Below are 15742 nucleotides of genomic sequence, written 5' to 3' on the forward strand. Positions count from 1 at the left end.
AGTTCAATTATTTGACAACCTTTAAGCAGTCAACTTCCTGGACTTCTCTGACTGCTAAGCCCATCTGTCTACAAAGCTATCAGCAGCAAAGTACACTGTTGTGCAACCTGCAGGCCAGTGATAAAGTAGGACAAGACTGACTGTTCTGCAAAAATGCTACCCTTGCAATGGGAAAAACCCAGGGATAAGACAGTCACGGGATTTTGCTCCCCGAAAAGCCAAGTATTATGCCCATCAATAAACAATTCAACTCTAAACATGTTTACTCAAAACTAACTCCCATTGGAACTGTCCCACAAAACTGTCACTGGAAGGACAAATCCTGAAGCTGAGTTTCCAATCCTTTGGCCATCTCATGAGAAGAGAAGACTCGCTGGAAAAGACCCTAGTGTTGGGAAAGTGTGAAGGCAAGAGGAGAAGGGGACGATGGAGGACAGGGTCATCGAAGTGACCAACATGAATTTGACCCAACTCCGGGAGGTGGTAGAAGACAGGAGGGCCTGGTGTGCTCTTGTCCTTGGGGTCACGAAGAGTCGGACACAACTAAACAACAACAACAACTCCCACTTACTCCATCGGAACATACACCGGGATAAATATGTGCAGGACTGCAGCCTTATTATTTAATCAAATTAACTCTTTGCATAATAATAATAGCAAACGTACAGTAATGAAATGGCATAGTGGGGGAGCGCCACCAGTATGCAAAATATCCAGAGGAGATGACAGTTCTGTGTCTTTAGGGCCTTAGGATATAGATACCGACGAGGAAAATGGGTCCACTGATACCTTCTCTGGGGCTCAGCGTGCAGAGAGCCCCTCAAGAAGGCTGTGCTTTTGCTAGCCTGAATGTCACACAAAGCGGAGCAGGCAAAAATTCTCTAGGTTTAGGCAGAAAACGGACAAGGTCCACCAAGTGGCTCCAGCAGATGGAAAGGAACAGTAACCCTTCGGAGGACCATCAGAGGAAACTAACTTTGCATGGACTTTGCAAGGCAACTCTGCATTTTCCAAACCGATTGATCACATTTTCCGGCAGAGAAGGTCTGAGCTGCCTTCTCTCTCCAGTGGGTCAACGGGAGGGTTATATCGCCCCCTTGTGATAACAAAAGCATCTACACCAGAGCTGCTCACGCGGAGGGAAAGCCCCCACTCCCCCCCACCCACCGTGTGCCTTTTCCGGCCCATGTATGATGAAACCACTGGGATTCGCGCTTGGCACACGCGTAAAAGAATGCACAGTCATCCCCACTTGGCAAGAAAAGAGCTCTAAACACACAAGACAAGCCAGAGCTATTTATGTTGGCTGGTGGTTTAGACAGAAAACAGGGCCCTCCAGATAGGAGGAGGAGAGACAAGAGGCCGGTGGACTCTTGTCAAAACACCAGCTGACTCCCGGCACCAACTCTTAACCCTCGAAAACTGGTCCTTGGACCATACCCATGTAGTTTGGGGGACTGTGCAGGGTTCATTTAAATTTTTAAATTTTAAAAATAGGATTTTTAAGGATGATTTCAACCAAAAGAAATGATTTTTTTAAATTAAACTGTGATTTCACACCACTGACATAAAGGTAAAGGCTCCAGTCTATTCCCATGGACTCAGAAAAAGTTCAAATAGGACATTCAGAGCACCCAAAAGTAATTGAATCATCATCATCCTCTTAGAACGGCAGAGCTGGTCAAGCAGGCACAACTTGGGAATTGAACTCCCAACCTATGGCTCAGCCGGAGACCCAAATCACTGAGCTATATAGCAGTTCTGGTTTAATCTAACAATGACAGTGCAGCCTCTCCGCCCCCCCTTTGTTTTACTACCTGGGAGATATTTTCCCCTCAATCAAGCCAACTCATGGGCAGACATTTCCATCCTATCCAAACTGAGCTGGCGGCAGAATTTGAACCCTAAGGATTCCATCTGGCATCTACAACCAGTAGCATTGCCATATACAGAGAGACAGAGAGAGAGTTATTATTCTAGATACCTTTCCAGACAAAGTTAACTCTGGAGAATAGCAACTATATAGGTTTTTTTAATTAATTTTTTTTAAATTAAAAAATTAAAAAAAATAATTAAAAATTAAAAACCGTATTTTTCCGTGTATAAGACTACACTTTTGTCTAAAAGCTTTAGACTAAAACTTGAGGGTCTATACAGGGAAGTAAGCTGAGGAGAGAACATAAACAAGTGGAAGGGAAAGCAGGGATCAAAGTGATCCTGCAGTGCTTTGATCCCTTTTCCCCTACACTTGCTAAGCTCCACTTAGGTTTCTTAATTGTGGGTTAGAAAAGTGGGGGCGTCTTATGCACAGAAAAATACGGTAATAACAAATAGAAATAACAACAAAAACCAGGAACTGCACTTCCAAAACAGATAACCCATTAGGTAATGCCACTGACTGCCGCCCAACTCCTACCAAGTAATAGAATCACAGAATAATTAAATTGAAACAATAGCAACGAGGCCATCACGTCCAATCCCCAGCACTGAAGTGCTCATCACCTCCTGAGGTCATGGGTTCTATTGTCGTACTGCTCTAACAGTTAAGAAGTTTCCCCCCAATATTCAACTGAAATCTGGCTTCCTGTAACTTGAGTCTATTGTTGCTTGTGGATGATGGAGAAGAGATACAGCCCATCCTCTGTATGACTATCTTTCAAGTATCTGAAAAGTGCTGCCCTATCTCCCCTCAAATCTTCTTTTCCCAAGGCTAAACAGGCCCAGTTCTTTTAGTCTTTCCTCCTAGGGCTTGGTCTCCAGTCCCCTGTCGATCAGTAAGAGAGAGAAATATGAAAGTCCCTCCCCCAAACAGCTTACATTTTCAAATGCCCATAGCAGAAGACAAAAGAGAGCAGTGAGAGGAAAAGGGGAAGATATTTTTTTCCCTTCGGAGCAAGGCTGGTAAGTGTTACAAAATAGTCTGAGGCACGCTGTGTCCCATACGCAAGAAAAATTTGCACGGGGGCCTGTGCTCAAGATGGTTTAGTTACTGTGCTATGGTTCACTTATCTGCATGGAATTCAGAAACCACCTTTCAAGGAAATGTTTCTGTTTCAGAGGATTTGGTCTTCCCCCTGAGCCCAAAATTCAGACTCCAGGGTATTGTTCCTGAGAAAAATTCAGTTTTCCACCTCAATGTGCGGGATCCTTAAGGGATTCAAGAACGGTGCCAATAATGGCCGGCTAGGAGCTTCAACGATGGCACACAGCGTGGTTTCTACCTCAGAGGGGTGTTGTGAATGTCTGCACCATTCTGAGCTCCAGAAGAGCAAACATGCCATGCCTAACTCAATGCCCCCTGCAGCAGGCAAAAAAGAATAAGAATAAGAATAACATTTCCAAGCTCCATAAAATATAGCAGGCAGCTGCCTTTCCTACTGCCTCCCTGGAGTTTGGGTGGCCACGCTCTTAATTCTCAGCCTGCACCTTAGCAACTATCTTTTATGCCCTTTTCTGCCCCAAAGTCCTGTAATGGATTTACGAAGAGCCCAACTGAATCACATTAAAGTAAAGGTTCCCCTTGACATTTTCAGTCCAGTCGTGTCCGACTCTAGGGGGCGATGCTCATCCCGTTTTCAAGCCATAGAGCCAGCGCTTGTCCGAAGACAATTTCCGTTGCCACCTGGCCAGCGTGACCAGGGAACGCCATTTTACCTTCCTACCGAGGTGGTACCTATTTATCTACTTGCATTTGCATGCTTTCGAACTGCTAGGGTGGCAAGAAGCTGGGACAAAGCGACGGGAGCTCACTCCGTCCCGTGGATTCGATCTTACGACTGCTGGTCTTCTGACCCTGCAGCACAGAGGCTTCTGCGGTTTAGCCCACAGTGCCATCCACGTCCCTTTGAATCACCCTTTTAAAAACAGCAACCCACGGCCGCAAAAGAGAATTGCCCATGGAAGGTAGGGGTCTCAAAGAAGGCAAGAGAGATCATACAAGCATCTAGGAAAACTGAGTGAAAGTTGCTTTTTTCAGTATGCAGTTCTCAGAAGCTCCCACCCAGCTTGGCTATGCTGACCACAGGCGTTCATTTTAGCTGCCCGTGTCTAGATTCTCAAGCTCTGTGAGTTGGAGTTGGAGAGCCAGAGGTTGGGAATTTGATTAGAGCCAGCCTGGGTGGCCTTGGGCAAGCTGGACGGTCCCAGGCCGCCCCCTAGAGGAAGGGAATGGCAAACCATGTCTGAACCCTCCATACTTACAGAAAACATTGGAAAGTGCCACCGTAGTCTAAACTGATTTAACTGCAATTAATTAATTAATTAATTATTAAAGAGATTGCTGGTTTAATAGCTCAGTATGTGAGGTGTCTTCCTGCAGAGCCAGAGGCTGGGAGTTTAATTCCCTAATTACTTCTGAGTACTCGCTACCTAGAAAACCCTGGAAAAGTGTTACCCAAGTCAACATCAAGTTGGCGACACACCGTTGTTATTTTGTTTAGGCTCCACTTCAGAGTCTGGCAGAGGTTTGAGAGTTAAGATGAAAGATCCCTGGGCATCGTTCCCCCCTGGCACCAACAACACCACACCTTGGCAACAGCCTCTGTTTCCACTTGGTTTCCCTAAAGCTATTTGGCCATGCCTTTTGAAAAGTTATACTGTGACCGGAGGATTTTCCCACACACCCCCAGACCAGCGTGGCCGGTAGAGTTGAGGGTTCTAACCCCGGAAAAGTTAATTTTTTAAAAAAAACCCTCTTATTCTTCATCCAAACAAAAAGCTAGATTGATGCCTTTTCCCCCACTTGCTAGAACAATACATTTCAGCTGCTCTGCTGTCCCAATCCCAACCCCCTCAAATCAAAATACTCAACTTGCAAGAAAGCAGCACCCAGTGATGTGTTGAGCCGGAACAAATCAGTAAGAAAGCAACTGGTTAGAGCTGTTTTCCAGAAGGCTAATCCGAGGCATGGATTAAATTCTGGACCCACAATTACAAAACAAGGGGATTGTCTAGTGAAGCAACACCTTGACCATAGCTTTGTGCTTCAGGGCCTAAATGAGACACAGCCAAGGCTGGAACATTCCTTTCTGGGACTACCAGTATCATGCTGGCAGGGAGGATTCTGGGTGTTGTAGTCCAATGCTGTAACTTTTCCAGCCTCTGATCAGCTACCATGCTGAGTTGGTGAGGACAATTTCAGACAGCATCACTTTTCCCGGTCTGAAAAGCAGCTGCCAATTTTAGGAAATAAAAGTTCCTTGGTAAAGTTTCTGATTGGTCCTCTTTTTTTTGGCAAAAGCAGGACAAAATACAGAATTTACACTTTACAGGAAAGATCATGTTACTCATCAGCGCTAATTAATATTTGTATGCTTAACTGTCTAGCTAGCCCATCAGACTAACTGGTACTGGGTAAGACACTTATATACAACCGGAGGACACTCAGCAGACAAAACTGTGTGATAGTGTTGAAAGTTTATGGGACTTCTGGCCTTCCAGCCTGTCTGTCTCCTGTCCTGCCATCATCATACAGCCTTGGCCCAAGGTTTCCCCACTGCCAGCATTCCCTGCAAGAGATCTGCTAATCTGCAACATTTCACTGCTAATTCTTCTTCCCATGAGTGTTTCTGAACATTCCATGGTATCACAGAACCTCAAGAAACAACTGTGGCTTTACAGGATTAAACTAGCTCAGTGGTTTAGGCCTTTGGCTGTGGAGCCAGAGGTTGGGAGTTCGATTCCCCCTCTGGGCCGCCTTGATTGGAGTTGGACTCAATCATCCATTGAGTCCCTTCCACCTCCAAGAAGGTCTAAGAAGATGATGATTTATATACCACTTCCAAGGTCCACGAGAGACATGTGCCCAGCTGTAAAAGCAACACAATTCACTGGATACCATCGCTTTTGGAAAGAAAACAAGAGAATTCAGCACAGTCGTTGAGTCCTCAAAAGTTTTGAATCACAACTGCCTGGGACATTGGGTAAAATCCAGTACTAAGTTGTGACTTGAGTTGTGGTTGCTATGTGTTGTCAAGCTGAAACCAACTTATAGGGACCCCAACAGGGCTTTCAAGGCAAGGAGAAGCTTTACCAGTTCTACCTCTCCTCCCCAGTGAGCTTCCATGGCTGAGACAGAATTCGAACCCACACCTCCCGAGTCCTAGTCCATCACTCTATCCACGACTACACCACACTGGGAACCTGCAACCAGGGATGCCCCAATGGCAGAGGAGCCAACCGGCCCGTACATTCCATTCATTCAATAGGCCTACTCTAGTGACAACTGAACTCCTAGATTTTGGCCAGTGAACGAAGCAGTGAATTCTAAAAACCTTGCCGAAATAAATCTTATCAGTTCCTAAAGCACCCCATTGGTTAAGCAGACCAACAGAGACACCTCTGTGTAGGGATACCGTTCCATGGCACCTCCATGTTCAGTAGCAGTCTACCTCTAACGCTGAGCTCCGAGAAATGTTTCTAATTTTTTTTGGGGGGAGGGAGGGATTCTGGAAGCTATCTTCCCCCCCCAAAAGGTAATGGTGTTGCTCTCCATTACCTTAACAACCAGGGGGAGCCCTAAAAGTCCACTTTTCTCTCCCTTTTAGGGCCACCCTCCAGCCCTCTCCCCACCACCACCCGAAGGGATCCGGAGAGGGACCCCCCTTACCTGTCATCCCCCGGATCGCCCCCTCCTCGTCCTCTCGCCTCCCCTTGGCTCCCGGCTCCCGTCCCCACCGCCGCCGCCGCCGCCGCCGCCGCAGCCATTCTGCCTCCCGATCAGCTGTTAAGACGGGAGGGGGGGGAAAGAAGAGATAGAATGTGAAGCTGGGGGGAGGGAGGGGGGGCGGAGCTATGCGCCGCGAGGCTTGACGGGAGTTGTAGTTCGCCGGGCCCGCGGAGTTGCCTTTACGCGGAGCGCCGCGGGAAGCGGGCGAGGACTACAAGCCCCCGGAAGCTTGGCGGCTCTGTGCAGGATGGGAGTTGGAGTCCTCCAGGGAGAGGGCTGTGGCGGGGGGGGAGACAGCCCGGCGAGGAAAAAGAAACCGAAATTTATTTATTTTTTTTGCAAAGCAGAGGAATAGTCAGATATGTTGGCGGGATGAGCGAATAGGATGTGCCATTGCGTTAACGCCTGGCTTCCCTTTAAATGCATGCAAACAGCAGGCGGGGGGGAAAAACTGTAAAATCGGATGATTGCAGCGGGTAGCCAACAGAGAAAAAAGGTATAGAATCAGGAGCAAGATCCGCAGGGTTTCCCTTGTCTTACTCCCAAGTAAGGCTGTACCTGGATGGGTTTGCTGCAGGTGTAAAACAGAGGGATGCGCCTTTTTTAAAGAAGTCGATCACCCGATGCGAATCGATCGGATCGATCTGGCCGGTTTTTGCTCCCTCTGCGGAGAATTTTTCTCTCCCTCTGCCGCGGGGGCGCTTCTTACTTTTTCCCAAACTGGGATAAGTCCAACAGGCATTTCCCCCTGTGATCTACCTGGAAAAGGTGGAGGGGAAAGTTGTCTGAAGGTGGTATTCTGGCAACGTTTTAAGCTGAGCATGATCTTTTCGGCAAAAGGAACACACATGCCCGTGATCTTTATACCTGATCATACCAACTTTAAAAAAAAAACCAAATTAACATACTTTAACATACTAGTTTAGCGCTAGATCAACTCTGCAGGGACAAAAAAAATATATAGAATTATTGGTATGAAATAGAAGCAACTCCTACAAATTATATTTACCGTACATCGTTAGCATATTCTGCTGCGTCCTAAGTATAGTTTTTCTCATGATAGCTTTCTGTTTGTGCTTAGACAATGCTTTTGCAAATAAAATAAAATCTTGCTCTCCCAGCGAACTCGGAGATTTCTCTCTGCTTCTCTGTTCTTTGAGAGAAGTGTTGCATTACATTAAAAGGTAAAAACAGCAAATAATTCAAGCATCTAAAAGGAATTACACAAACATGTTTAAAGGACACGGTTAAAAAATACTAACATTTAAAAGCAACAAAAATACAAATCACAGTCATGATGGAAACGGCTAGCTGACTTTTTTTAGGGCCACAACTCCCAGAATCCTGGTAGTACATTCTAGCAGCCGTGGGACATAAAGTAATTTTTCCAAAGGCTGTACACAGAGTCACAGGTATGTGTTACATTTAGTTAAGTTTACGAAGCCTTAGAAGCAGGTCCTATAAAAAGAGAAAAATATTTACCATGGTGTCAAAGAATACTCTTGTCTCACTTCCCCCTCCAACCAGTAGTAACAGGCACTGAAATAGCAAATGATGGCCTAAGATTGGCCCTTGCAGACAACCGAAATCCTCCGAGCAAGACCAAAATGACAGCAGACTTGATGCAGCTGTTTGGGGAGCCACTAATAGTCTGTGGGTCAGAAAGGGTTAAAAATATCTGGAGGCAAATTAAGGGTGCCCAAGATAGATCCCTTTGAATGATGCAAATTGACACCCTGGGTAGCATATGTGGCATCTTTTTAAAAACTAGTGTGCCTGTGCTCTTCCTCACCTGAAGGAGACTCTTAACAGAACCTCCTGGCACAGTGGTTAAACCGCTGTCCTGCAGCCAAAACTGTGCTCATTACTTGGGGTTCAAATCCCAGGTTCACTCAGCCTCCTATCCTTCCGAGGTCCGTAAAATGAGTACCCAGCTTGCTGGGGGGGCAATGTGTAGCCTGCATAATTAACTTGTAAACACCACAGAGAGTGCTTGAAGCACTGTGGGGTGGTATATAAGCAACATGCTTTGCTTTGCCTTATATTTATTCAGGATGGTAATTGCTCAATCTCTTCTTTGTATGGAAGGGGGGGTGTCAAGTGATGGGGCCAGAACTTTCTCCTTTTGCATACAGTACTTTCATTTCCACACTGGAACACCTGAATAGGGCTTATAAGGGTTGGTGATAGACCCCAAAGAGGCACCGATAGTTAGGGCTACAAGGCTAGACGGCACATCAGGAATAGCCAATGGTAAGGAGTTACATGCCAGGGATGTGATGGCGCTGCGGGTTAAACTGCAGAAACCTCTGTGCTGCAGGGTCAGAAGACCAGCTGTCGTAAGATCAAACCCATTCACTGGAGTGAGCTCCCGTCACTTGTCCCAGCTCCTGCCAACCTAGTCGTTCGAAAGCATGTAAACATGCAAGTAGATAAATAGGGACCACCTCAGTGGGAAGGTAACAGCGTTCCGTCTTTTCAGACAAACGCTGGCTCTACAGCTTGGAAACAGGGATGAGCACCGCGCCCTAGAGTCGGACACGACTGGACTAAATGTCAAGTGGAAACTTTACCTTTTCTAGGTATGCTTATCCCTAGGAAAACTCTAGAAAGAGTCACTATAAATCATAATGGAGTTGATGGCACATAATAATTATTGGAGACTCTGGGGACTTCTAACTCTTCCTGTTTTCTCCCATAAATATTTGCCCACTACAAGGGACAAAGATGATTCTTCATGAAAACATACACACACGCTCCTCTGTTTTTACAGAAAAATTGTTTGGAGGGCAGGTGTGGGGTGTAAGAGCCCTAAACTCAAGTGAGATGTGTTGCCTGTATGAAACAGCTTGATGGTACAATCGTTTACATTTTTGATTGATTAATTGGCCAAATTCATTAATTTCTGGAGTTTATTTTTATAAACGTCTCTTGTCGGGAACTGCTTGTTCCCAGCAGGGGCCTAACAAGGGCAGAATGGCTAGGTCTTGCCCCAGAGCATCAAAATTTAGATGTGTGGAAATCTAGAGATGAATGCATGTGTTAGAAAAATAAATAACAATACTTCCTGACCCTGTTCATCTTCCTTCCTTCCTTCCTTCCTTCCTTCCTTCCTTCCTTCCTTCCTTCCTTCGGAAAGCATAAGTATCTCTTTCATTTGGGGAACCTTACATTCTCTTCCTTTCCTCTTTGGGAGAGCTCATAAGCTTCACAGTGGGTTGGACTCCACCATTACTGATGAATCAGAGGATGTGTCCAGTGTGCCGTGCTTAGGTCAAGTATTAATGGATAAATTTCGATTGTTGAGACCTGAGGATGTGGACAGGGTGCTTGGATCTGTCCGTTCTACCACCACTCTGCTCGACCCTTGCCCATCTTGGCTAATTGGAAGATCTGCCAGGGGGGTTCGCACCTGGGTCCGTGAACGCCTCTTCAGCTGCAGAAATTATACCAGCTACGGCCCCACCTGGACAAGCAGAGTCTCATGACAGTTACACATGCACTGGTAACATCTCGTATAGATTATTGCAATGCGCTCTACGTGGGGCTGCCTTTGAAGATGGTCCAGCGACTGCAACTGGTCCAGAATCGAGCTGCGCAGCTGGTGAGTGGTGTGGCCACTAGGGGACACATCAAGCCGATTCTGTTTAAATTACATTGGCTACCAGTTGCTGCCCGGGCCCAATTCAAAGTGCTTGTTTTGACTTATAAAGCCCTAAATGGCTTGGGCCCTGGATACCTGAAGGACCGTCTCCTTCCATATGAACCTACCTGGCAGTTAAGATCTAGCCAGGGGGCCCTTTTGAAAGAGCCATCCCTCAAAGAGGTGAGAGGGATGGCTTGTAGAGAAAGGGCCTTCTCGGCAGCTGCCCCCAGACTATGGAATGCCCTCCCAACTGAGATTCGTCTGGCACCGACGCTGATGACATTTTGGCGCCAAGTCAAAACCTTCCTGTTCCACAAGGCTTTTAATTGAAATAACATCAACTGTGGGTCCTGAAGGCAAATTTTAGAGTACTGTAATTGTTTTATCTTTTTTTTACAGTATTTTAATTGTTGTAAGCCACCCAGAGACCTTTGGGTAGGTAGAGTGGGTGGCATATAAGTTAAATAAATAAATAAACAAATAAATAATAAGTCTGCCTCAAGGCTGGGTGGGTGGGAGATTGTGGGGTTTGCCCCAGGTTTCCGCAATTGCTAGTTACAACGCTGCTTCCGAGTTGGGTGCCAACCAAGGGGGACATGGGTAGAGCCCCCCCCCCCCAGGGCAAGGTGGCAACTCTGAACACATTCAGGTGTCCCTCGAGCAACGACGGCATCTTCTCAACTGGCCCTTCCAATCTGGAGGTACGGTCGGACTGCTTCTGAGATGAAATGAGAACAAGAAGGTGACAAAGGGCAGTATATGTGGGCATCATCTTAAAAGAAAGGAAGTACTGTACAGTATTTACACCTTTTCCTTCAGAACAGTTGTGTTTTATTCATGCACCAAGAGAGGCAGATTTAACTAATTACTTGAAAAATCTTACAACTGATCAACCAAAACTTCTGTAACCAATTCCCAACCACCACCACCCCGCACAAAAAACAACAAAGTGGGTCCTTTGTACATTGGAATGCTACGTGGCAAGGAGGGTGAGATTTCCCTGGGAAGGACCCAACTCCTGTTGCTCAGCACACATGGTTCCTTCATTCATTTATATTAGCAGAGCAGCTGCTGCTTCTGCTCAAAGCCTGGGGAGAAAAAAAACGTGCATGTCTGGATTGCAGCTTGGATGGCCACTGTCTGGAAGAGTTCTGGCAGTTACAGTAACACACACGCAGACCCCCAAATGTTTCAGACTTCTGCATCTGCTGGGTATGAATTGCTTCACAAACCAGCTTTCCTCCTTTAATTCTGCAGCCCTGTCATGTATGGAAAACCAGGTTCACACTCTTCCTATGCAAACCCTCCATGTTCCTTGAACTGCTCGAAGAGCATTTGTTGAAAGGCAGTTGTATACATTCAGCAGATATTCAGTATGGGCATGCATAATTGCACGAATGCATGCATACGTACAAAAGTAGCATCAGGGCCTTAGTTTTTGATCCACCGATTGAAATAATTGCTACATTAGAGGAAAGTCCACCCTGCTTTGAGATTTCTGATGGTCCACCATATGGTCTTGAGTCAACATTTGCATTAAACCTTATAGGAGTTGCCTATAACTGCAGTGCCACCTGGTGGCATGACAGAAACTGAATAAACACATCAGGGACACCTGTGGACACATTCAGGTATCCCTGAATTGGCATCTCTATCATGCAACAAACTGGTAGGATGTCGCTGGCAGAGATGCTGAATCCTTTTCAGAAGGAGTACACCCTTAAGAGGAAAAGGTATATATTCTAATGGTTGTTGTGGTTTTTTTTGGCTCTTTGGCCGTGTTCTGAAGGTTGTTCTTCCTAACGTTTCGCCAGTCTCTGTGGCCGGCATCTTCAGAGGACAGCACCCTGTGCTCTGGTGTAGTTGGCTTGGGAGATGGGGATGAGCCTAGAGTTGTACCCTAGAGTCGAACACAACTGGACTAAATGTCAAGGGGAACCTTTGCCTTTACCTAACATTTGTAAATGGCAATAGTGAGGAATCTAACAGGTTTTCAGCTCCATCTGGAAGAAACCCTATTTTTCTATCACTTTGCTCACACAGCAAAGGTGTTATAGTCGTTAAAGAGTAGGAAACTAGGACTACAGCAGCCTGAGCTGTGCCCAGCGATGAAATGGACTGGGAAACCCCGGGGCCAATCCCATTGACTCAGCCTCCCATTGGTTTTGGTGAAGATCAAGCTTGGAAGGAGAAAATCATGCATGCTCCCTTGTGCTCCTTTAAAGAAAGGCTGGAACGACTGCAATAAATATGTAAATGCACGGCTGTCCTTGTGCCCTGCTTTTCTCATCAGCGGTGCCTGGAAGAATCTTAATAACTTTGGCCAGTCTGGCCACAGGCCCAGTGCTGTGATCCATCAAGCAAACAAAGACTTAGAAAGCCGGTGCATGTTCCCCCTCAGCATCCACGCCCCTTTACAGCCAAGGACAGGAACGCTAACTCCCAAGAGCCCCCGTCCTCCGTGTTCCTTTTCATTCCTCCTTTGAGCTGCGTGCTTGAGTCAGCTTCCGCCCGTTGCGTCCGCCATTCATCTCCGGCCAGCCATTCCCTGGTGCTCCATGTTCACTGAATGGAACAGCTTTAAGTTTACAAGGACCAGCTTCTAGGACAGCTGTCAGACTCTGACAGCAGGAAGCAGATGGAAAAGGCTTGTCAATGCTGCTTGTTCTCCTACCAGCAGTGTACACACAGAGGGATTAAAAGGCAAGTGAGACAGAGAAAGCGTTGCAAATGGTATTTGCAGCCAGAAATCCCTGCCAGCAATGTTATTGGTGCACTACGTCCAGTTTAAAAATTCTGGGGGGGAAATCAGTCAGTCAGTGAAAAGGAACTCGGTTCGAATTCAGCTCTCTCTCCAGTATCAAGAGATACTGGCCTTCTTTTCATGTTCATATTTAAAGAACGACTTTAAATGACAAGATACATGTACTGTAATTTTGAATGGTGCACACATGGCAAAATGAATGGTTTCCTAAGAAGAAAAGAGGAATATGGAGGTTTTATCTTTTCCAGTAAGTTCTCTTCAGGTCTTGCAAAGTAACAGCTGTGGTTTCCTTCATTGAGATAATCTGTCTCATGTTTAGTCTTCATCTCTTCCTACAGCCACCACCCACCCACCCCCTTTCCAAGCAATATTGTCTTTTCTGGTCAGTTCTATATTCCCACCATAGTTGCATGGTAGGATAGGCTCAATAAACTCATTTTTGCTCTAGTGAGAGTTCAGGATTGACCACCCACTTTTCTGCCTGTCTGTGGTATTATCTGTAAGGCTGTCCTCCAACAGCACGTTTCAAACTAGCTGATTTTCGGTTGTTGCGTTTTTTTTCCAGGCTGCTTGGCTGTTCTGAAGGTTTTTCCTCCTAATGTTTCGCCAGTTTCTGTGGCCAGCATTTTCAGAGGACAGGAGTCAGAACTCTGTCTGTGTTCTGGTGTCATGTGTGGGACAGTTGAGTATTTGTAGCTGTGGGATCAGTTTTTGTCCTTTTTGGGAGATGGTGATCAGGGTGTTTTTTGTTCTGGGTGTATTATTGTGATAAGGGGGGGGGAGATGGTCACTGTGATTGATGGGTGTTGTTAGTTGGTATTTTGTGTGCAAAACTCCTGTCTAACTCCTTCAGAAAAGCCTTCAGAACACGGCCAAACAGCCCGAAAAACCTACAACAACCATCGGATCCTGGCCGTGAAAGCTTCTAGAATACATTAGCTGATTTTTATCCCTCTCTTTCTTCACTGTCTTTCTTCCACATGTATGGATGAGTTTGACTTTGGTTTTCAGTGACATTCTTTACTAACTCCAATCTCTTCCTCTTTTTTTAATTTCAAAAGGTCAGAGGACATCTTTTGGAAACCATGCTCAAATGTCTCCAGAACTTTGGGTCCGATAAAGCTTTTCTTCCTCAAGTTGCCTATCCCAAGGAAAAGGTTTAAAAGCTCCAACATAGCTTTCTAGTCTGCATTCAGTGGAGTGGTCATGGCAATAGGAGTTTAGCTGAAAAGTTCAAGGGTGTGTATATTTCTCTATTGTGCATGCTCTACCTACTCACACCTTTGCTTCGCCATTTCATTAGATTTGAAAAACAGCCTTTTAACATATTTTGGCACCAGGGGTAACTACAGCCACATTCCAGGTGTTCTTGCTTCTGTCTCCTTCCAGGAATCATAATACAGATGTGCTCATCTTCTGGGGCCCTCTAGCACTGCGTAATTCTACATGAGCAAAGTTTCTTTTGAAATTTTTGTGTACAGTGGTGCCTCGCTTAACGAGCGCACCGTACAACGACGAAATTGCATAGCAATCCCTTTTTTGGGATCGCTAATGCAATCGCTCAACGTTTTTTAGATAGGGCAAAATTCGCTTTGCGAAGATCGGTAAGCATTTCGCTTACCGATCTTCGCAAAACGAAGCCCGACGATCAGCTGTTCAGCGGCCAAAATGGCTGCCGGAAGCCCGGAAATGGCCCAAAATGGCCGCATGCAGCGTTTTCGCGCCCTCGTTAAGCGAGGGGAGGGCGCGAAAATGGCTGCCAGCCATTAAGAAGCATCGCTGAACGGTGAGTATTCGGCCCATTTGGAACGCATTAAACCATGTTTAATGCGTTCCAATGGAATTCCCTGCCCCGTTCAACGATGCTTCAGCATAGCGAAGGTTAATCCGGAACGGATTAACCTCGCTATGCGAGGCACCACTGTAGTCAGTTTTAAAAAGCCGGGGGGGCGGAGCATCATTTTGACTGCTGAAAACGTCGGCATATTGTGCAGCAATATTGGGTCATTTCTTGGTGTTCTGAGTCATGGATACAGAAGCACAATACAGTGGTGCCTCGCTTAACGACGTTAATTCATTCCAGCGAAATCCCTGTATAGCAAAAACATTGTAAAGCGAAATAAAAAAGCTCATTGAAATGCATTGAAACCCCCTCAGTGTGTTCCAATGGGCTGAAAACTCACTGCCCAGCCATTTTCGCTGCCTGTAAAGTGAGGAATCCATCCAAAAACACAGCAGGGAGACATTTTAAGCAGCCGGCAGCCATTTTGAAACCCAATGATCAGCTGTTTTTGATCGTCGTAAAGCGAAAATCGGTTCCTGAAGGAGGGAACTGATCATCGTTAAATGAAAAAAAAATCATTTGAAACATTGTTTTGCAATCGCAAAAGCGATCGCAAAAACCTAATCGTCAAGTGATTTCATCGTAGAGCGGGGCAATCGTTAAACGAGGCACCACTGTATCCCACATTCATAAAGCGAAGAGTTTTTGAAGAATTGAATAAGATGACCCTGAGCATCTAATGCATGTCCTTACATATAACCCAAAATTTATTTTAATTACATGCCTGTGATTCTTTGAAGTCATGTGTTACACTGTGTTCCAAAGGATCTAACAAACAGTGTTGGTTGAAGCCGTAAGTGTGTATTGCTGTTTCCCAAATTC

General features: G+C 45.9%; 1 protein-coding gene and 1 long non-coding RNA gene across 3 annotated transcripts in view; one reads left to right on the top strand and one right to left on the bottom strand.

Moving 5' to 3' along the window:
• UCKL1 (uridine-cytidine kinase 1 like 1) overlaps positions 1 to 6721 on the bottom strand; it is a 54583-nt gene extending 47862 nt beyond the window's left edge. For both annotated transcript variants that reach the window (XM_072996703.2, XM_078391989.1), the window contains exon 1: positions 6608 to 6721. In XM_072996703.2, coding sequence (XP_072852804.2) covers positions 6608 to 6705 — 98 coding nt within the window. In that variant the 5' untranslated portion in view covers positions 6706 to 6721. The remainder of the gene's footprint in view (positions 1 to 6607) is intronic.
• Positions 6722 to 14648: 7927 nt separating this feature from the next.
• Positions 14649 to 15742, top strand: part of LOC144588699 (uncharacterized) — a 186905-nt gene continuing 185811 nt past the window's right edge. The window contains exon 1 of the long non-coding RNA XR_013544372.1: positions 14649 to 15000. This is a non-coding gene — a long non-coding RNA (uncharacterized LOC144588699). The remainder of the gene's footprint in view (positions 15001 to 15742) is intronic.

Source organism: Pogona vitticeps, chromosome 4, assembly GCF_051106095.1.
Source record: "Pogona vitticeps strain Pit_001003342236 chromosome 4, PviZW2.1, whole genome shotgun sequence".
Taxonomy (NCBI): domain Eukaryota; kingdom Metazoa; phylum Chordata; class Lepidosauria; order Squamata; family Agamidae; genus Pogona; species Pogona vitticeps.